The following is a 21,621-nucleotide window of genomic DNA, read 5'->3' as shown; positions in this document are numbered from 1 at the left end:
CAGGAGAGTGGGGTGGGGGGAGAAAACCTTTTGAAGTGATAAACACCCATTTTTTCATGGTCTGTGTGTATAAAAACATCCTTACTGCATTTTCCACTTTAATTATGCATCCGATGAAGTGAACTGTAGCTCACAAAAGCTTATGCTCAAATAAATTGGTTAGTCTCTAAGGTGCCACAAGTACTCCTTTTCTTTTTGCGAATACAGACTAACACGGCTGCTACTCTGAAACCTGGAAAAGACTGCGATTGTTCATGGGCCCAGCCCCCAAAGCCCCTGTGCTAAAGGGGAGGACTGGAAATCCTTGGGAGGGAGGTGCTGAAGGACAGGACAGCACTGGACTATACTTCAAGGGGGAGACATCCTGCTAACCGCTGCCTGACCACAAGGCAGCACTGTTGATGGTTGTGCACCTTCTACAGGCCATTAACAGAAACTCAGATCCAGAGTTGGCTTTGGATTATGAACTCCCCCAAAACTCAGGGTGTTTATCTCTGGGATATTGGCTTGGGGCCATCCGTGTGACCTTCTGTGATTCTATATCTGACTCATGGAAACAGGTTGGAAGGCATGACTCATCTGGTTGACTCACATTCACTTCTATTGGCCATAAGGGGTGGGTTTATAACTAGTGTTGCTTGTTAAGCACGGATGACATGCCCTGCCTAGTACTAGACGCAGAACAGAGTCTCTGCCAGAAAGAGCAAGAGTTGGACACCCGGTGCCTGATTCTGCTCCAGCTGAAATCCTGCTGTAAATGTCTCGCAGCTAAGTCAGGGTTAGGAGCTGTACATTTCAGCATAGCCACATTTTGGAATAAAGGCAACAATCCAAAAATTCATAAATATCTTTGTTATATTACATGTTGCAGCAGTCACTGAAGTATGCCAATGTATGCCCATGAGAGTAAGCGACCATCCAAGAACAGAGACAATTAATAAACAAAGCAGCTACCATAGTCCTGTCGCTGCCCCTTTAAATCTTCTCCTCTCCTTGGCAGCTCAGTTCTTATATGTTGCTATAGTGAATCTCCATGGCAATGACCCTAATCAGTGAGAGGGGGAATGCAGGGGACGCATGCTCAGTATGGCTGCAGTGGTTCCCTTAGCTGCTTGCTACTGCCATTTCCAAAGGTCTGTCACAAAAGACAGAGGAAGATCAGGCACTTAGCAAATTAGTAGTTTGGGTGAGTTTCATTTCCAAGTGCATGGCCCATGGCTGCATTGGGGTCTGTGTGTGTGTGCGTGTGTACCTACGGCTGTCATTTCACATCTGCTTCATTAGGCTGAATGTGCTGGGAGCAAACAGTTGATCTTTCCTATTTCTTCTTGTTTCAGGCTGGGAAGGAAGCTTTAATTCTTGATGATAATAATGGCGTCTCCTTCTGTCTGGAGAGCGATGTGGATGGCAATCCCGTTAATTTCAGTGGTTGGCCTATTGAGTGTGAAGCTGGTCGGGGCCAGTCAAGAATCTGGGAGTGTCATTCCAGCAGAAAGTATGTACCCCTGCCACGCTATGGTGGCTCAGATTCAGAAGCAGAATTTCTGCATTGTTTATGTCCCTTACTTCATCCAGTGAATGCACAAATTTCATGAGCTCCATGTGTAGGCTGCCCTTCTTAATTTTGCTAGGAAGTGCAAATTGGTTTGTAGCACACCAGGAAAGTCAACTAATGTGTGCATTATTATTATTTTTCATTAGCACTTATTTGAAAACAAAGTAACTACTAAATATTTATCTGATGTTATCTTAAACCTGTATAGTCTTAGGCCATTTTTGTTTTCTTCCAGAAGTCTGCAAGAAGATACTCGAGGTGTGCAATTGTACACATGAAATCCTTACTAGTCTGGATGCTGTTACACGCAAACTGTTGCTTAGTTGTGCTAGGGTGTTGCAGGCATGTTTTTTATGTTTTTTGTTATTCGGTTGGAACAAGGCATATTGGGCTGGATTCATCTTTGGTGTAAGCCCAGTGGATTTACACAAAGGAATTTGACCCACAGAGTTTATCCCTGAAATGGATGTGGAATTCTGGAATTACACTGTTGTACATCAGAGCAAAATATTAAAATGTGAGGTAGCCATCTGACCACAGGTCTGGGAGCCAGGAACTCCCAAGTTCTAATCCCAGCTTTAGCACTGACTGCTGTTGTGGCCTTGGGCCAGTCACTGATTCAGTTTCACCCAGTGAAAAGAGGAGGATAACAGTAACCGAGATGATGTGAGGATGTTTTGAGAAGATAGTGTTGTAAAGTGGTCTGACAATGAAAAGTGCTCCAGAAGCGCAGAATGGCCACTCCCTAGAGTGATAAAAATATCAGGCAGCTCTCACGCAGAGTTTTAAAAAGTGTGGAAGGTGCCTGCATAAATAAGACTGGTCCCTAAACAGAAATCAATGTCAGATTTTATCACAGCCATCTCCATCCATTCTCCTGCCACCAAAGCTTTTAATTCAAAAGTTGATTTGGTCACTACATTTTACTTTCCTGGGATAACATAGCTGCTTTTCAGATGAACCCTTGGTACCTACATGGGACTAGAGGGTAAAATCCCCTGTTCTGTTCTTTTCTGTTCTAGTCTCCTCTTTATTAGAGAGACACTGTTAAATTCTGTTTTTCTTGTTCTATTCAAACTCTTCTATCGCCCTCATCACTGTAGTATCCAAGCGCCTTCCAGTAGTGCATTAATATATGTGCCCTGTGCTATGTGTTTATATTAGCAAAGGTGGGGCAAACAAGTGCACTTTGCACATTAAATGGAAGGTAGTGAAGCGTTTTGATGGTTCTTTGTTCGTGGAAGTTCATTCCCCAGTCGTGGGCTCCTGACTCCTTCACAGATGATCTCCCTCTGTGTGGTAGAGAGTTCTAGTGAACAGCACTGTCAACCATGCTCCTCAGCCCTGAGCTTTTAGATACCCTGGACTCAGGCTGTTGAGCACCTTGAAGATTCAGAACGAGGCCTTGCCTTTGACATAATATGGTATGGGAAGAGGCCAGTGCAGTGAGTGGAAGACAGGTATGATGTACTCCTGTAGCTGGTGCTGCTATATAGCTTCTAGGTGGCATTTCCTGAGGACCCGCGACATTTTGCCCAGGTAGACAGCATTGCTTGCCGGAGCCCAACTGGGAAGTGAGAAAGGTGTGTGTGTAACGGAGGGCAGGTCATTGTCTGTCAGGATAGCTATAAAAGGTAGAATGCTTTGCCTGTGATGCTGCAATGTGAGAACTTAATGCCAGTGAGGAATCCAGGGGCATCCCTGAGTGAATTGTTGGTGAGTATCTTTAACCAAAGGAGACTGCTTGTGGCTACAAACTACTCAAAGTGCTTTCTTCTGCCCACTTCCTTAAGTTCTGTCTTGCTTGGATTCATCTTCAACCAGCTGTTCTACATCTGTGAGCTGAGCTTGCCCAATCTTGACAGTAGTGGCATGGCTCTATGGGATGAAGGATAGGTAGAGTCATGTGTCACCTGTGTATTGTTAGCACCTAAGTGCATGTCATCTGACCAGTTCACCTGGTGGCTGCATGTAGATGTTGAATAGGCCTGGAGAGAGTCCTTGACTCTTGAGGAACCCCACAAGTGAGCGGTGTGATGGTGGAGGTGTTAAATTAGTATGGACCCTACATTTAAGTTTTGTCAAAGAGGGGGGTGGGTGAGGGAGGCTTTCCAAACCTAACAAACCCAGTGCAGGAGAGCATTTGCACTCCTTGCTGCTGCAAGTGAGAACAAGGACACTGGCAGATAGTTTCTGCAGTGTGGGAATCCTGCCAGCCAAGACTGCATGCTTCAGGGCAGGCCTGGGAGATGCATGATGAAGTGCACTTTGCTATTGCTATGAGCAGGAGCACCATGTAGCTTCCAGCTACTGTGTGCTGCTGACCGCAGTACACATAAGAGTGCTCGGGCGAATACCAGGCACTCCCTAGCTGGCAGACTACACCCTCTTGGGCAAGTGGTGTATGGGCTGATGAATTTACTGGTCCTGCCTGCTAGAGTTCTCTTGACCTTGTCTTGCCCTGCTGTTTGGGATGGAAGGAGGCTTCAGATGCCCGGTCCTGTTTCCCATTTTGCTCAGAAGTGAAGCAGAGAGCAGGACCTAGCTGATTATGAATAGTAATTAGCAATGAATAATCAGTACCTCGTACTTAGTGCTTAACATCTGCAAAGGACTGTGCAAACATTAAACAATATCAATGTTTTTAGAATAGTTTTCTTTAAATTTCAATGAAAACCAATTTTAAAAAAAATGTAAACCTCTCCTGTTGTGTTTATAACCCGAACACAACAACCTTATGCTGGTGCAGGAGAGCTTGAAAATGGGAACCAGCCAGTCTAGTTTCACAGTCCAAGCTGCACAAAATGCAGAGTAAATAAATTGCACACGTGACGGAAAGTAAATTAGTCTTCTGAAATTATTTTGGTTTCAATTGTTTACTAGGAGGACCGCAGAAACAGAAGCAAGGCATTTTTCAATTTCCATGTAGACAGAATCCATTTAAATTTAATTATACTAGAATCTTGAGTGTTCTCATTCTGCACAAACCTGTTAAATCTTCCCCCACAAAATGCCAGCTGGTCCCCACTCCTCAGAAAAGATTGAATAGCAGATTCAGAATGTTGTACTGAGCTCTCGAGGTCATCACTGTGGCAAAATATACTACAGTTTGTGTAGGTGCATCCTATAAATCATTACACACAATTAAAAGAGCCCTGCCCTTGTTTATTTGCTTAGGGTGAAATTTGCCTGTGTGCCGAGGGACAGCACAAGGCTGATGCTCCACATTCAGAGTGTAACTGGGGTTAAGTGGCACATAGACTTTGAGATGACCCTCTTCAGAGGTGAATTTCAGCCTCACTCTAGCACACATCCTTGGGGAATCTTCACTGTCTCCCAGTCATCAGTGTGAGATCCTGCAAACTAATGCCTGTCAGTTTCTGCCCTGCTCGCTGATGGTTTTTGTGAGGGGCGTAGTCAGCGTTTGACTGCCGATTGCAGTGGCACTGCCTTATGGAGACAGAGACAGGTGTCTCATCTTGAGATGAGCATTTCTTACTTTCATTTTTGCACCACCAAGTCATGATGTCGTAAATGTTTTAGTGACCACAACTTCAGCGTGGGCAGCTCCTTACCGTACCGAGTCATCACAAGACTCTCTTACAAAAGACATGCAGTAATTTAAGAAAGTAGGCTGCGATGCCAAGCTAGTAATATGTTCACTGATAAAAGACGGAGAAAGCTAGTCTTCTTTCCACTGGTTCTCATCCGGTGCTCAGCAGTTAAAATGTGATTAGACCAGAAATCTTTAAAAAAATCCCCTTTCATTTAAACCATTCCAAATCTGAGTTACTTTAAAGGCTGGCTTATAGCCAGCCCCTCTCCACCACTCAACCCAGCCCTGGAGAAAAATGCCTTTGCTGATGACACTTGTCGTTTATAGGGGAATGCTTCTTAATGCAGCAATGTCCATGCCTGGCATGTTTCAAAAGCCAATAGTTGTCCTCTGCAAAAAGGATTGAGAAAAATGGAGAAGAGTTAGAAATTTGAGTTCATATCATAGGACAGCAACAGTGGAGGTTCAGAAAAATAGGATCTCTGAGGAAAGGTTAAAAGAATGTGGACTGTTGATGTCTTGCCTTAGTCTCGCTGTAGACTGATGTCCACGTACGTACAGATGTGCTATAAAGCAAACAGTTCATTCTCATCACAATCATCCACATTAATCAATGAGAATACAATTATAAACTACAGACAGTAAAGTGTTAACTTAGAAAAATATTCATATTGCAGTAGATAGTCGGTTATAAATTGCCAAGGTGTTAAAGAAAGGCTATCACTAAAGCTTTTGAACACTACAGAAGATATTCAACTGTCAGAAATGCTCAGACACAATGATGCCCTTCCTGATTAGGTGGAAGAGGGAATAAAAAAAAAAGGATTAAGTCACTCTTACAAAATTATCATAAAAGTGTCTTGCTGGTTCCAGAATGGGGATGGGGTAAAGGCAGTTTCCAGCTATCTGAGTCTCCTCAGTTCAAAGCTCAGCCAGACGTGAATTTCAGTGTGTAAAAACGTGAGAGATGCTTGCTCACCTCATCCACACAACCAAGGCACTCGTTTGACTTCTGTTGCAAGTTAGAGGAGCCTCAGGGCTGCCAGAACTTTTCCTGGTGGATAATGGCCCCCAAAGGGCTGTTATGCCTGATGTGGATTGACGGAGCACAGAAGTGCTTTGGCTACATCCCTCTCCTCATTCCTCTTTTGATACACTCCCTACACCAGGGACTCCCCCACCCTGAGGTTCTGGTCAGCTGAATGGCTAAGGCAGCTTTCTGACCACTTTGCATTGTCAGAACAGCACAAAGGGGCTGTAGATGGGCCAGGATCTGGCTCCCTTTCTCTGGGAATGCATGCTCTGTTATCACAATCTCCTTATTTCCTATTTATCCAGAGGTTGCCGTTTTATATGATGTATTTCCCTTCAGAGGGCAGGCTTTCTTAATTCATTAGTCAAATGCAGGAGACTGAGATCTAGACCAGTGTTGGGTGGGCAGTGTCGGTGTTAGCCCATTGGGGGCCCTAAGCAGGAATATTTCCCTCCCTCCCCACAATATGGCAGCAGCTGAAAGGAGGAAAACCCAGATTGGGCATGTTCCCTCGCCAAGACATGCATGAGGGCTTCTGAACAAATAACTTGTCTGTATCATTTCTGGAACCACTGAAAATGTCTCCATAGTGTCTTGTCCTGCAGGGAGCTGACCCGTTCCTGTGAGGGTCTGAGTGCTTCCACTCCAGGGAAGTGAATGGGAGTTGAAGGCATGCAACACCTTCCAGGGTCAGGTTCTTCAGCAGCTTTGGTCCAGGTTTTCAAAAGCAGGTGTGCAAAAATGTGCATCTATATTTGCAATGACGTGTGAACAGGGGATTTGCACATACGGGCATATACTTTTGTGTACGTGCAGCCCCATCCTGTGCATGCACACTGGGCATTTTGTGTGTGCAACCCAGGCCCATTCACGTTGTTAAATGTACTTTTCTCGGAAATACAAGATCATATTTTCTCTTGGCATTGCCGTGATGTCAATTCCATGTGATTTCAGTGACGTCTTTCTGCTGCATCCTTTCCCAGGTCGTCCTTGTGTTGACTGCCATGCATTTGAATTCATGCAGAGGGCCCTGCAGGATTTAAAGAAGACTGCGTACAATCTAGACACACGGGTAGGTGTTACCTTAGAAATGATACTTAGGCTTAATGTACCAATTTGCCTTGACTGAGTAAAGCTGACATAACATCTTTTGCTGACTCATTTTCATTTCAAACAAATAGGACTGTACTATGCAGATGTATTGGGGACAAGCAGAGATTAGTAGATTTTAAGGCCAGAAGGGACCATTGCGACCATCTAGTCTGATTTCCTGCATTACACAGGCTAGAGAACTACAGCAACTGGTTCCTGCATATAGCTCACATAGGGAGAAGGAGAAGAGGAGAGAGAAGAGTAAGAAGGGTGACTTACCTTTCCCATCACAATCATAGGAGTGTAGGGCTACAAAGAACCTTGAGAGGCCTTCCCCCTGTGATGAGGCAGGACCAAGTATACCTAGACCAAGGGTGGCCAAACTTACTCCGAGCCGCATATGACACTCTTCAGACACTTGAGAGCCGGGGTGCGCCTGACGGGCTCAGCCCTGCTCCTGCTGAAGCCCCAAGCCCTGGCAGGTGTGCCCCACGGGGCTAAAGCCCCAAGACTCCCCTCCCCACTGTCGACACATAAGGGAGACAGGTTGGGTCAGGTGGCTCCGCCCAGGTTTGCTGGCCCTGCTCGGTCACGTGGTACCACTGGGCCCCTCTATGCATGGCAGTTACTGGAGCCAGCAAGCTGGGGGCTGCGGCCATGGGGAGAGGCAGTGGCAAACAGCTGGGAGCTGCAGGAAGAGCCGCTGCTTTTGCTGATGCCTCTTCCCTGGAACTAAAGCAGCAGCCCCTCCCTGCAGCTCTCAGCCACTGCCTCTCCACCTAGAGCTAACACCTGGAAGCTGCAGGGAGGGGCCACTGAGGGTAAGAGGGGGGGCGGCGTGTCTGGAGGGCATGACTTAAGCTATTGCAGGGCCAAACCTTTAATTAGTCCCCCAACACTCAGCAGGCACCAGTCATCTCTGGCAGAAGCCCCTAACCCCACCACCCCACTGCAGGGTAGAAACCTTGAGCTTGCCCCCCGGCCCCCCACATCTGGTAGGGAGACGGGGGGGTGGGCGGGGCTCCACAAGCCACACTTTCAACTATAAAAGAGCTGCATGCGGCTCGCGAGCCGCAGTTTGGCCTCCTCTGACCTAGACCATTGCTGAGTGGTGTTTGTCTAACCTGGGTTTTTTTAAACTTTTCCTCATAGGTCTGGTTTTCTAATCTTTTCTGTTGCTCTCCTCTCTACTCACCACAATTTGTCCACATTTTTGTTAAAGTGTGATGCCCGGAATTGGACACAGTGCTCCAATTGAGGCCTCACCAATGCCGAGTAGAGGGGTACAATTACCTCCCATATCTTACATACAGACTCCTGTTAATACACCCCAGAATGTGTATCTGCCTCACACTGTTGGCTCATATTCAATTTATGATCGACTATAATTCCCAGATCCTTTTCAGCAGTACTAGCCAGTTATTCCCCATTTTGCAGTTGTGCATTTGATATTTCCTTCCTAGATGAAGTATTTTGCACTTGTCTTTATTGAATTTCATCTTGTTGATTTTGGACTAATTTGTCAAGGTTGTTTGAATTCTAATCCTGTCCTCCAAAGTGCTAGCAACCCCTCCCAGCTTGGTGTCATTTGCAGATTTTATAAGTGTACTCCCCACTCTGTTATCCAAGTCATTAATACAAATATTGAGTAGTTCTGGAGCCAGGACAGACTCCTGCGGGACCCCAGTAGATACGTCCTCCCAATTGGACAGTGAATCATTGATAACTACTCTTTGAGGATGGTCTTTCAACTAGTTTTATGCCCCCTTATAATAATTTCATCCAGACCACGTTTTCCTAGCTTGTTGTTTGAGAATGTCATGTAGGATTGTGTCAAAAGCCTTACTAAAATCAAGATATATCTATTAGAGCAAGAACCCTATCAAAGAGGAAATTAGGTTGGTTTGATATGATTTGTTGTCAAATTCATGTTGGCTATTACTTATCACCCTATTATCCTATAGGTGTTTACAAACTGATTGCTTAATCATTTGGTCCAGTATCTGTCCAGGTATTGAAGTTAGACTGACCTATCAAAAATTCCCTGCATCCCCTCCATTCCCCTCTTTAAAACTAGGTTCTTTGTTTGCCATTTTCCAGTCCTCTGGGACCTCACCATTCCACCGTGAGTTTTCAAAGATAATTTCTGACGGTTCTGAGATTGCTTCAGCTAGTTCCTTAAGTACCTAGAAAGAATTTCAACGGTCCCTGCTGACTTGAAAACATCTAACTATTATATTTATTAGAGCATAAGCTTTCGTGAGCTACAGCTCACTTCATTGGCTGTAGCTCATGAAAGCTTATGCTGTAATAAATTTGTTAAGACTCTAAGGTGCCACAAGTACTCCTTTTCTTTTTGCGGATACAGACTAACACAGCTGCTACTCTGAAATCTAACTATTATGTAACCTGTTCTTTCCCTATTTTGGTTTGCATTCCTTCCCTTGTTATAATTAACCTTTTTAGTGAAGACTGAAACAAAACAGGCACTGAACATCTTAGCCTTCTTGATGTCACCCATTATTAGCTCTCCTTCCCTTCTAAGCAGAGGACCTACACTTCCCTTCATCTGTCTCTTCTTCCTAATGTATTTATAGAACCTTTCCTTGTTGCCTTTTATGTCCCTTGCTAGGGGTAACTCATTTTGTGCCTCAGCCTTTCTGATTTTGTCCCTACATGCTTGTGTTATTCTTTTGTCCTCCTACTTAGCAATTTTTTGTAGGATTCCTTTTTGATTTTCAGTCACTACTCAGCAATGGCTGTTAACAGGACAGCAGCAGAAGGTGGAAAGTGGAGAGAGACAGTAGAGCAGCACTGACAAAAGGGAATGGGAGCACAAAGGAGGAGGAAAATCTTATGTGGTGTCACATTTACACCCATCATTGGTGCCAGCTCATAATAAACCATCTTAAACAGCTCACATGGGTGCCCAAGCATTCTGGTTGCTTTGCTGATGGCATGGTCAGTACGGTATACGACATGCATGGGTTTTCATGTTTGGGCTGGTTCACATTAGAGCTTTGAATGGGTTTAACACAATCAGTTTAGTTAAACTTGGTGCAAAACCCAAACATAGATGCACTTAGGGAACTGAGCACTGATATAATCTAAGGCATGAATTTAAACAGATATCATAAAACCATAGCAACTCCCTGTGCGGTTGCTCTTTTTTCAGCATCAGAGTGGTCTTGTTGGTTTAACTTAAGTTGTTTGGGAACAGGTTTACATTAATCTGAACTAAGAGCATCTATACAGGAGTTTGCACTGGGTATAACTATATTGGTATAAAAACTGATTTAAATTAAATCACCTGTCAGGGATGGTTTAAGTGTATCTAGTCCTGCTTCAGTGCAGGGGGACGGACTAGATGACCTTTCAAGGTGCCTTCTACCTTCCTATGATTCTATCTTGCATTATAGGAGTCAAATGGTGACTGATAATGGGAACAAACTACCCAGGGAAATGGTGGGTTCTCCATCTCTTGAAGTCTTCAGATGAAGACTGGCTGCCTTTCTCTAAATTGTGGCTTAGTCATTTACAGCTTAGTGGGATCAGTACAGGAGGTAACTAGGTGAAATTCCATGGCTTGTATTATACAGGAGATCAGACTAGATGACCCAACTGTCACTTCCGGCCTTATGAAAATTTCACCCTCAATTATGCTTATTCCAAGTCAGAGTTTGGCCCATCTCATCTTTTTGTGAAGTTTTACGGCAAATTAATTTAATGTAATAACTCTAAATATTCAGAATACCTTTTACAAGAGCACAGCCTGCAGAGTAATGTTAGGGGACTCCTGGGACCAATGGTGGCATTGATAGGGATCTTTCTGCATTCATTAGCTTTTGAGATTATTTTTGAACACTCCCAGATCATCCCTTCCAGCTTGTATAAGGACTGTGAGACTCGCATAGGAAGCATGTGGTGGAATGCCAGTGCGTTGGTCCTACACAAGTATTCAAATCCAAAGAGCTGCTGTGGTGCTAAAATAATCTTATGTTGTCTGCTAGGCTTATGACAACAAGAATGTTCGCCTCGCACAGCTCTGAATCACACAAAGAGCGTCGTTTAATGACACACACTGCAGCATCAAGCCAATAATTGAAAGCAAGCAGGAAAAATGAGCAAGCCTTCCATTCTAATGTCAAGGTGAAAGGCAAAGCTTTTGCGTTTAAAAGAAAAAGGGGTTGGGGGAACATAGTGAGGAGGGGAAAGCAGTTGAATCACAAATCAGGAATAGTGAAATTTACCCTGTGCAGAGAGCTAGCACAAAGCCAATGTGTTATTTAAGCTTACAAAACAGGGCTTCAGTTAGAGTTAGAACCTGAGCTGGCTGAATTTCACCCTAAAATATGTCTGAACTGGAGTCTGTGGTCCATTATTATTATTATTTATATTACCACAGTGCCTACGAGACCCTGTTGTGCTAGGCACTGTACAAATACAGAATAAAAAGATAGTCCCTGCCCCAAAGCGCTCACAATCTAAGTATAAGACAAAAGAGACAACAGGTGGAAACAGACAGACAATGGGAACACAAGAGAACAATGAGGCAGTTCTGGTCAGCCTGATAGGCAGCAATTTTAGCACAACAGCTGCCTACCTAATGTCAAAGTTTTTTTGTAGGCATCATGGCAAAGGAGAGTTGGCTGGTTAAAGGTCCTGTTAGTTCATTCAGGTTATTTACTCAAATTAATGAACACCTTATTGAAAATGCCAGAACACAAATGTTTGTGGTTTACCGTAACCAATCTGGACAGGCCTTGTGCAGGTTCTCTATGTCAGGGTAAATTTCACCTTTCCTGATCTGGGATTGGATTTAGCCTAGGGTAAACCATGAAAGGTTACTTACATCCAGCAACAAATGTTTGTGAAGTGTCCAGATACTGTTGTCATCGCTATCTTGAGTTAGTGCCAACAGTCATGTTTTTATTGTGAGTCCTGTGATATTTGGTCTGAAAGCCCCAGCTTCTGTAGTGATGGGAGTAGGTGGGAGTTTCAGCTTTCATTTTTTTAAAAGTAAGTTTCTAACCCTCATGGTTACAGAGAAACATTACCCCTAAAAGCACTAAACCAAAAAGTCAAATAAAGACATTTATTTGTTTGTTTGTTTTAATCTTGAATTTTTGAGCTAGTCTCCTGGGTTTTCAGAGTCTGACTCATGATTTCTGAGCACGTGGGTTTGGCAGTATTGTAACAGTATGTAACTGTAACATAAATTAACTCTAGTTAAAACAGGACCACAAGCTCGAGCCCAGACCTACCTTGAAAAGGTCCAGATTCAGAAAAGTTGGGGCAGGGAAGTTAAATTGCCAGCCCCAAAGAATTCACTGGAGTTGTTCTGGATTTACAGGTGTGTAGCTGAGAGCGGAATCGGACCCTTAGCACAGTAAGTGGTACTATTAAATTATACAATTCTGGGCACATCAATAGCTGATGTCTTCCTGTTAAGTGGAAGGAATTAAGAGTGTGACTGAGTGGAGTTTTGCCCAGAATTTATAAAAGACACTTCAATAAATTCTGACAATCTAACCCCTTGAGGTTAACTGTGAAAGTGAAAACATTAAAACCACCAAATATTTTCCATGCAGTTTAGTCTGTATTCCTCAGTTCTGAACATGCTTATTATGTACCAGTTTGCCAGGTAAGTCACCATATAAACCAGCTATAATAACCATGATTTCTCATTCCACAAGGCCCCCTGACAATTGCGGTGCTGAGGGATTAGATCTAATCAATTATATATTCCTTTAAAGTGATATATTAAATTCCATGATTTAATGTTCTTTTGCAGACAGAAACCCTCCTCCTGAGAGCAGAAAAGAGAGGCCTGTGTGATTGCTTTCCTGCAATGCACTGAAATGAGCACTGGGACATGGCCAATGGACATTATTCATTTTAAAAATGCTATTGAATAAACTACGGACAGATTTATTGAGGATAGGTTGTGAGCATATGTCACAATGTAAGGAAAAGATTGTTTTCATCTGTACAAATTCAACTGAGTTAGACCTTTTTTGCTTTGACATAGTTGATCATTACTGTATCTCTTGTCACACATGCTGAAATGTCAAAGAAGAAACAGTGCCAAAGTTGCACTTCTACGATTTATGTAACAATAGATTTGCATTATTCTGAAATTTCAAGTCAAGTTTTGCCCTTGGATGTTCAGGCTAGGTCTTCCACAGATGTAAATTAGCATAGGTCCACTAAAGAACTACACCAGTTCATACCAACTGGGGATGAGGCCCCAAGGGGTTTCCGTTGGATTTACTGATGACTGACGATGGGTGTATCCAATGTCAAAATATGACCCTACACATCCAAAAGCAGCTTATTCTACAATGCTGTTCAGCTAAAGAGTTATCTACAAAAAGTCAGTTTGATGTAGAAAATAATGGTTAACATTTACTGCTTTGCAGTGTGAACAAAGCAGTTATCTATCATATTAATATACCAATTGTATCAGTATCTAGTATGTTATATACCGTTATTTGCATCTCACAACATACAGCCATACAGTAGATCTGATCGTGGGGTTTGGTTGGGTTTTTTTTGGGAGGGGGGAGAGAAAGGGTTAACTGGGCTGGGGGGCGTGGGAAGGGAAAGTAATCAGCAACATTAGCAATCACATGAATGCTGCCTGGCAGCTTAACAGGATGTACCTGCCAAAACTTTCTGAAGAAGTGCCCTTTATTAAGCAAACCACGTATTGGATTGAACCTTTCAGCTGACCTTCTTCACATGGTTTTGGCAGAGGCTCTACACAATGCCTATGCCTCACTTAAGTCCCCGGTAAGTCCTATTTTGGGAAGTTAAGTGGTGCTTAAATTGTGCATAGCCTTTGAGTGAGCCTTCTGAATAGGCATGAATTTCACCCTAGGGTCCTACTGCAGCAAGCTGTTGATTGTTTCCTGTCTGGTGATCCTGCTAAGTGCCTTCAGCTCCACACTGCAGTCAGTGGAAAATGAGGGTGCTCAGGACCTCTGAGGAGACACGCAGCAGTCTGCACTAGCTGGCCGTGTTACTCCTTTAAACCTTGCAAGTGAAATATGATCCCTTTTCAAGTCTTTCACCTCCATTTTGTTTGCCAGGCAAACCTCTTGTGGAAAAGTCTTATAGAAAATAACAAACTTTCTCCAGGGTTCTTAAACCATCTTGTAGAATTAACAGAGAATTATATCCTGGCTATAGAATGCTACAGGCTGGTTTACAAGTTCTATAGACAGGACAGTATTCTCTGTCTGAAATGACCCAGGTTTTCAGAGTAATATCTGTTCATTCTCATTGTTTAATTCCTATTGAATTCAATAGCACCTTTCCAGAAGTGACTGACAGGTTACTGTCGGGCTGCTCAGGAATGGAGGGGCTTCTACTTTTTTTCCTTAATGAAACAATTAGCTTTGAAACATTTATTATCATAATTACATACCTATAAATTACATACAAAGTGAGATATGGGGAAGAACATCAAGATTCGCTTTGGGGTTACCAGCGTCCCTTGGGCTACAAGTAGTGTCCGAATTGCTAAACATTTTGGCAAAACTGGAGGATGAGGCATTCTAAGCACAACACCCACAGGGCTGTAATTATAAAACCATGCTGGGGCTCAAGTCCTGACAGCTTGCAGGAGGCATCCTGTAAACAGCTTCCAGGGTGATATACCTGACTCATCTGAGACCCTGCTGCCAAACACCAACATCCTGTTGAACATCTCCAGATGTTCATTTGACATTTACAACAACCAGTAAACAGAAATGACTCACAGTATCCGAATTCATTGTCAGTGGTGGAGGACCTTACGTGCTGCGGCTCTCTTGGGCCCGATCCTGCAGTCCGTCAGTTTGGATGAAATTCAGCCCCGTGGGGAGAGCCAGCTGTAGATCTGTGCATCATTTAAATCCTCCTTAAGATGTGGGGCTCAGGTGGGATTTAAATGCATCAACCTTGAGCTGGCTTTCTGTATGGGGTGAATTTCACCCTGTGACTTCAACAGGAGTTTTGCCTGAGAAAAGACTTTAGGATTGGGCCCCACATTCTCCAGGGAAAGGAGAAACCTCCTCTCACTCTTCATTACAGGTGTGAATCATGCCTTGCACCTTGCAAGAGAAGCCACTTGTGCAGATCATCAGAGACCAATATTTACTGAGCCTCCTGTGCAGATCCTCCAGTGAAGTCAGGAAGAGTTTTGTGTGTAATAAGGGCTGCGGGATCAGGTTATAAAATAGAAAACTATTTCTAGTCTCATTGCACCGTGCTCTAAAGTAGTTCACCATGGCTAATGGGTAGCTGTAGATGTCTCTGCTACAGATCACGTATTTTTCTACAGGCAGAAGACATTAGGTGAAACCCACCCCTTTGCAAAGAGACAGCACAAGGTCAATGCACCACTTAACTCCCACTTGGACTTAAGTGGCCTTGTGCTGACCTCTGCACAAGGGGTAAATTTCACCCTGTATGCATCATTGAACCTGTGGATTTTCTAGCACAGCCTCACCCTTTGGGGAGTGGGGGTAAATATAGTATCCATGGCTTTCTATCAATATTTTGCACGCTTATTACTGTTGCAACACCTTAAAGAGTCTGGAAAGTCTTACAAGCAAATAATATTGTTTGGTATGTCATGCATTGCATTTAGAAAGTGGTCGATAGCATTTGAATTTTCACACACGCATCGTATCGTGAGTTCGAAGCAGAGTGAAAAATAGGTGGATGTTTGCCATGTAGAATTCATTGCAAGTTCCCAGCTGTGACGGTAACCATTATGTTGTATGTACTCCTCATTGTCTATAACAATAAAGGATGAGCTGTATTACAGCGCTTAAAGTGCCCTTTTTATTGCTTTGGAAAATTGCATACATATGCAAAAATAAATACTGTCTGTTAAATAAGAAAAAAATCTGCAGTGCAGTTAAGAGTCTTATACTAGGCACTGTATGTAAATACACGCTCTTGTTGCTTATGTATAAAACCTAATTCGTTCGCTCTGGTTTAAAATTGAAATTACTGTGAGTCATTTTATGTCTTTGAGGGAACTTCTGCATCCTGAAAGGATAAAATGCAAGTTTCTTATAATTAGCAAGGATGTTTGGTCTAGTGACTTGAGTGTGGGGCTGGGAGTTAGACACTTCTGAATTCTAAGTCTGGCGTGTTCAAATAGCTTGCATGCCATGAATATGTGTTTCTGTTCATGCTGAAATCAGTATCTGCTCAATTTTTGAACCCACTGGCCCAAATTCTACCCTCACCTGCCCATGTGTATAAAACTACAGCTTGGATTTTGTAAGGTGGCCTCATTTTATTTTAAAAGGATTGGCAGGGGACACCATTTTGAAAGTCAAGCCGTTGCATCCTGTTCCTAGAATTTTAAAATGTGAAGTGCAGAGCTGAAGTATTTTGATTCCAAATCCCCATAGCACATGTTACAATTGACTTTGTATTTCTCACTATGGTTGAGTTGGCTCCAGGACTTCAGTCCAATCTGTTGTGTAAGTGCGTGCTATATATGTAAAATAATAAATAGAAGTCTTGTCTTTTCTGAGCAGAAAGGAAGGTCTTTCATCATCTTAAAAGCACTCTGGCACTAAAGATAGATGCTGTCTACAGCACATGTTGCTGAATATCACCAGTCTTCTGCCCACTGATACTGCAACATGCTTTTACTATGCCATGCATTATAGATGGGAACAGGATGTTGATAATTCTAACTTTTCTCAAGAGGGTAGAATTGCTCTAGAGTGTTCGTAAGGAATGCATGCTGTATAAAAAAGTGAGGGAAGTGAGGTGTCACTACAGATCTACATTATATGCAAAGCAGCATCGGTGTTATAACAAACCTATCTTCTGTGAGGTTTCCTTTTCTTTTTAATTACTTTAAATAGTACTCCTGTACCTCACTGGTCAGACGTAGGAGGGAGTTGTACAGGCCAGGGTTTAATGGGGTACAGTGTAGCACAAATAAAAACTCTACTGTAGTGAGGCAGAGTGGTTAGAGGACTGACCAATGGTCGGGGCTCCAGGAACTCTTGAGTTCTAACGCCCCTCATACTCTGTGGCCTACGTCTGAAGAACATTCAACAGGAGCTGCAAGTGCTCAGCACCTCCTAAATTAGGACATTTATTTGTGTGTCTAAAGGAGTAATTAGGGGCCTGATGCAAAGCTTAGTCAAGTCAATAGGAGTATTTCCACTGACTTCAATGGGCTCTAGGTGCCTAGCTTTAGACATCCAAGTTTGAAAATATTGGCTTCAACATCTCTGGGACAAATTCATCCCTGATGGAACATCACATGGTAGATGATTACCGCTCTATGTGTCTCACTTGCCCCATCTGTTAAGTGGGAATAAGTATCTTTGTAGAAAGAAATACCAGAGTAATTGCCCAAAGCACAGATATATCACTATTGTTAGGTGGAGTCTTTTGACTCTAGAATGCTAAATGCTTCTTTTTGAAGGGGAATGCTGTAGAGGCTGCTTAGCTAATGTTTGTACAGTGCATTGAAGATGTAAAGTAGAAAATATTATAATGCATTTCAGTAGTTTTATGAAATGACTGATTTTTATAATGGGTGAATAATGAAAAATCTTTTCTTGAAATATTGGTTTGAATATTTAAATGAATTTGCCTCAGTTGTCTCCATGTTCCTTTCATGTTTGAACATTCACATGGTTAAATGTCACTACCACGAATGGACGCAACAGCAAATTCACACCAGTAACCTGAGGCTAAGGTTCTAATCGTCGAATCAGGGACCAGACACCATACCATGTGATTTATGTGACCAATCACAACTAAGTGGCACACCCAGAATTGCAAGTCCTAGAGCAAATTGAGTAATTTTGAATGTGTTGAATAAGTATGAAGAATAAATTGCAGCAAATTGCAGCCTGTTTAGAGACATTATGCAACCAAAACAGGAAAAAGCTATCAAATAAATTAATATAAATACATTATTTCTTGCAAATAATTAGCTCCACTCCAGCCATTACCAAAGCACACCCTCCAGAGAAGCATTTTGAGGGGAATTGGGATTAATTTATACTAGAAAAAGCTCACAGAGGGCCTGATTCAAAGCCCATTGAAGAAGTCAATGGAAAGACTCTCAATAACTTTAACAGGTTTTGGGTCATGCCCTGCTTGCAGAAAAGTGAGCATTGAAGAGAAGGATAAATGTAAGTTAGAAAAAAAGAGACAGGTAGTTAATGGCTGGGAATGTGTGTAAATAATGTGGACTCAAGAACATATGGAGAAAAATTCCAAGCAGCAAGGGACCTAAATTACACTATGTCCATTTGCAATCTTCAGAAATTTCATTGTGCACAAGAGGGCTTCCTGAATTGTCTCCCATCAGCGTAGAAAGAGAGAGAGAGATTATATCTAGCCCTGCATGGGGGGAAGTTTGTATCTATCCCCAGAAAAATACAGGCTGTGGGTTTGGTTATGTATTGAATAAAGAACAAAGTACTGTAAGGTAAAATAGATGTTACTGATGCTCTAATTCAGAGGAATATATCAAGGTACGCTATCTGGAAACTAAAACCATATTAATGTATTTGTTGTTAATTGGGTACCACACATCTTTGATTTTAAAAAAAAATCCTCTTGTCCAGCAAAATTGGATTCTACAAAAGCAAGAGACTAAAAAAGATACCCAAAGGAGGGGAACAAACCTAGATCTATGCTTTTAACATGCAATATATGTACTTTCAGGATTGAAATGTTCAGAGAAGCACAATGATCAAGCAAAGTTTACATGAGAAGTCAGAATAATTCTTTCCCTGATTATAGCTGTTTGCTCTTGCAAGCAACACAAGGAGTTCATTCAGGTCAGAACCCATTCTAGGTTATTAAAAATGTAGTATACATACAGTCTTGTAGTATGCAATGCTTAACCCGTTGAAAACAGCCACTATGCACATTCAGCTGTCTCATCTAAGCACACCTTTGACTGGCAGTCTGGAAAATGGCTGCTCTTAAGGACTGAGGTTTCATGGTATTTGTGCCCCTGAACATTATTACATTTCACTGGAACTAGAGAAGCTGAGAGGATTGGCAGCCAACCCTCCCATGGTTCTGTAAACGGGGGACAGTTTACACCATTCACTATTTATGTAGGGGATTTTTGTTATTATTTCTTTAATCTTGTTGCTCATATTAATCAGCATATTTACCAGGTAACACAGTATCCTCATCAGTATGTTGGTAGAGAAAGATACCTCCTTTCCCCCCCGTAATAAAGGGATCCTGGAAGATGGTTGCTAGTCAACATTTCTTCCCACCCCAGTCCAGAAGAGATGGAAGCTATAGATTAAAAGCAATGGAGGATTCCACCTTACTACATTCATCACAGTGGAATATTTACAGCATGAGGTGAAAAGGTATTTACGTACTACTATTATATTTATTAATTTGCATTACAGTATCCACTATAAGCCTCAACTGAAATGGGGCCCCATTATGCTAGGCATTATACAAACACACAGTGAGAGACAGTCCCTGCCCCAAAGAGTTTACCGTGTACATACACAAGAAAGACAAAGGGTAGGAGAGGGCACAGAGGTGAAGTGACTTGCCCAAGGTCACACAGGAAGTCAGTAACAGAGCCAGGCATAGAAACAAAGTCTCTGACTCCAATTCTGGTGCCCTATCCACTAGAGACACTACTGCATACCCTAGGCCTCATTGCCTTCCCTAACTAGTAAGAGAAGTGTTGCCAAGTGGTTGGAGCATAGCAAGAGTTATTACAGTACATGAAATATCACATGCTGACCTACGACCTCCGCAGTGCCTAGGCACAGTAATGCCATTGACATCAGTGGAGTAACATCAGGGACGAATTTGGCCTAATGGGTCAAGCCAGGAGACGTCCCCAGAATTAGATTCACTTAATGCTGACACAGGCCTGCGGGCGATTGTGGCTGTGGCTGCTGTGGCTGAGAAAGCAAAAGCAGGGCCTGTGCTGCCTGTGCAGGTAGCTTGTCACTGATTTGTGATTAGGCTGTTCCCGAGCTTTCTCGATTCTGGTGGTGATCTCAGAATCAGCGTAACTGACGCACTTTAAGCCCTATACTGCCAACACGTTTTGCTTGAGGACTGAAGAGCTAATTTGAGATCAAGGCCAGGCACCCAGACAATATGCCGATGGTTATCACTGTAAGACGATAGGTAGATTAGCTAAAACATGGAACCACAATAACCCAGACACAACATTAGAGACAGAGATTATCTACAGCCAACCATTTAAATGATATGCATGGTCCAAAAATTCATATGCACATTTGGGGTTTTAGCAATAAATCTTGCAAGACAGTTGGGATCTCCCCTCTGCTTAAAGAGAAGCCCACCCTTAGGTGCTTTGCTGACTCAGGCCCAGAGTGCTCAGCAGCTTGCTGGATTGATCACTAGCTGAGTTCTGCTTTTAATTATAGCATTGCTGTTATTCAGACGTTGGCGGTATTTCCATTATAAACCCATGTGTTTGTAATTGCTGAAAAAGATCTGCTGGTTGGAAAGGTGCTGTGCAAAGAATCCACATTTTATTTTTTTAAACAACATTTGAAGAACAATCATTTGGGGCATTTTAAAAAAGGATTAAAAAGAGTAGGGAGTTGATCTTCCAGCAATGTTTTACCATTTAAAGACAACGGCAAGGTCTACTCCATCAAATTGCTGATGTATCTATCTGCCTTGGGTACTTAGGTGTCCTCCATTGCTGTAGTCATGAACACCTCACAACTCCCTCAAGTTAGGGAAGTACTATTACTATTTAGAGATGGGGAACTGAGACCCAGAGAAAATGACTTGCCCAAGGTCACACAGAAGCCTGTGGATAAATAGGGAATTGAATCTGGGTCTTACAAGTCTGGGGTGAGCACCCTAAACACTGGATCATCTTTCCTCAGTTTGGGTAGTCCCAGTGGGACAACAGCTACCTAAATGGATAATGTTGGCAACCAATTACTTAATATGGTCATTAAAAAAAAAAAAAAAAAGGCAAACATAAGGCTAGGAACTGATTCCATGATGGAATTTGAAGCAACGAGTGAAGACACTGTTGCACTGAGAGGCCAAGGGACGTTGTTGAAATCGAGGGGAGCTTTGCTATGGACTTCAGTGTGTGCAGGATGACAGCCGAGGGCAGGAAAAAGAACTGGTTTTTAAATCTAGTTTTGTTACTTTGTTCTTTGAAGCTACTTCTTGAACCATATGCCTGTCGCTCTGGGTTTTCAAAGGTGACTCTGTGGGGGAGAAAACCACCACCGAGAGAAAACAAGAATGCTGTTCTACTGGCTCTATAGTGCCAGAACTGAATGCAGCTCGTCAGCGTGCAGCACAGTGACTGCTCTGTAGCAGTTCTGAAAGAGCCAAAATACAAAAGGAACATGG

The 21,621-nt window shown here is 42.8% G+C and overlaps 2 protein-coding genes across 3 annotated transcripts in view; both read left to right on the top strand.

The window, feature by feature from the left end:
- The window catches only part of LOC144264298 (NELL2-interacting cell ontogeny regulator 1-like), a 47,718-nt gene extending 46,255 nt beyond the window's left edge, over positions 1 to 1,463 (top strand). For both annotated transcript variants that reach the window (XR_013346020.1, XR_013346019.1), the window contains one exon: positions 1,338 to 1,463. The gene's annotated coding sequence lies outside the window, so the exon portion shown is untranslated. The remainder of the gene's footprint in view (positions 1 to 1,337) is intronic.
- Positions 1,357 to 15,938, top strand: NICOL1 (NELL2 interacting cell ontogeny regulator 1). Its single transcript, XM_077815936.1, has 3 exons — positions 1,357 to 1,495; positions 7,128 to 7,216; positions 13,031 to 15,938. Exons 1-3 carry the CDS (start codon positions 1,363 to 1,365, stop codon positions 13,094 to 13,096), a joined length of 288 nt encoding a protein of 95 aa, XP_077672062.1. The 5' UTR covers positions 1,357 to 1,362; the 3' UTR covers positions 13,097 to 15,938.
- The last annotated feature ends 5,683 nt before the right edge of the window (positions 15,939 to 21,621 follow it).

This window comes from Eretmochelys imbricata, chromosome 4 (assembly GCF_965152235.1).
Source record: "Eretmochelys imbricata isolate rEreImb1 chromosome 4, rEreImb1.hap1, whole genome shotgun sequence".
NCBI lineage: Eukaryota > Metazoa > Chordata > Testudines > Cheloniidae > Eretmochelys > Eretmochelys imbricata.
The sequence above is the reverse complement of the archived record's forward strand: the minus strand, read 5'-3'. Positions and strand labels throughout refer to the sequence as shown.

Bases quoted from the DNA above. Each gene is read 5' to 3' on its own strand.
- NICOL1 (XM_077815936.1), top strand. From the start codon at position 1,363: ATGATAATAATGGCGTCTCCTTCTGTCTGGAGAGCGATGTGGATGGCA. The intron at 1,496-7,127 runs GTATGTACCCCT...ATCCTTTCCCAG, and splicing joins GAGTGTCATTCCAGCAGAAA to GTCGTCCTTGTGTTGACTGC. The intron at 7,217-13,030 runs GTAGGTGTTACC...GTTCTTTTGCAG, and splicing joins CGTACAATCTAGACACACGG to ACAGAAACCCTCCTCCTGAG.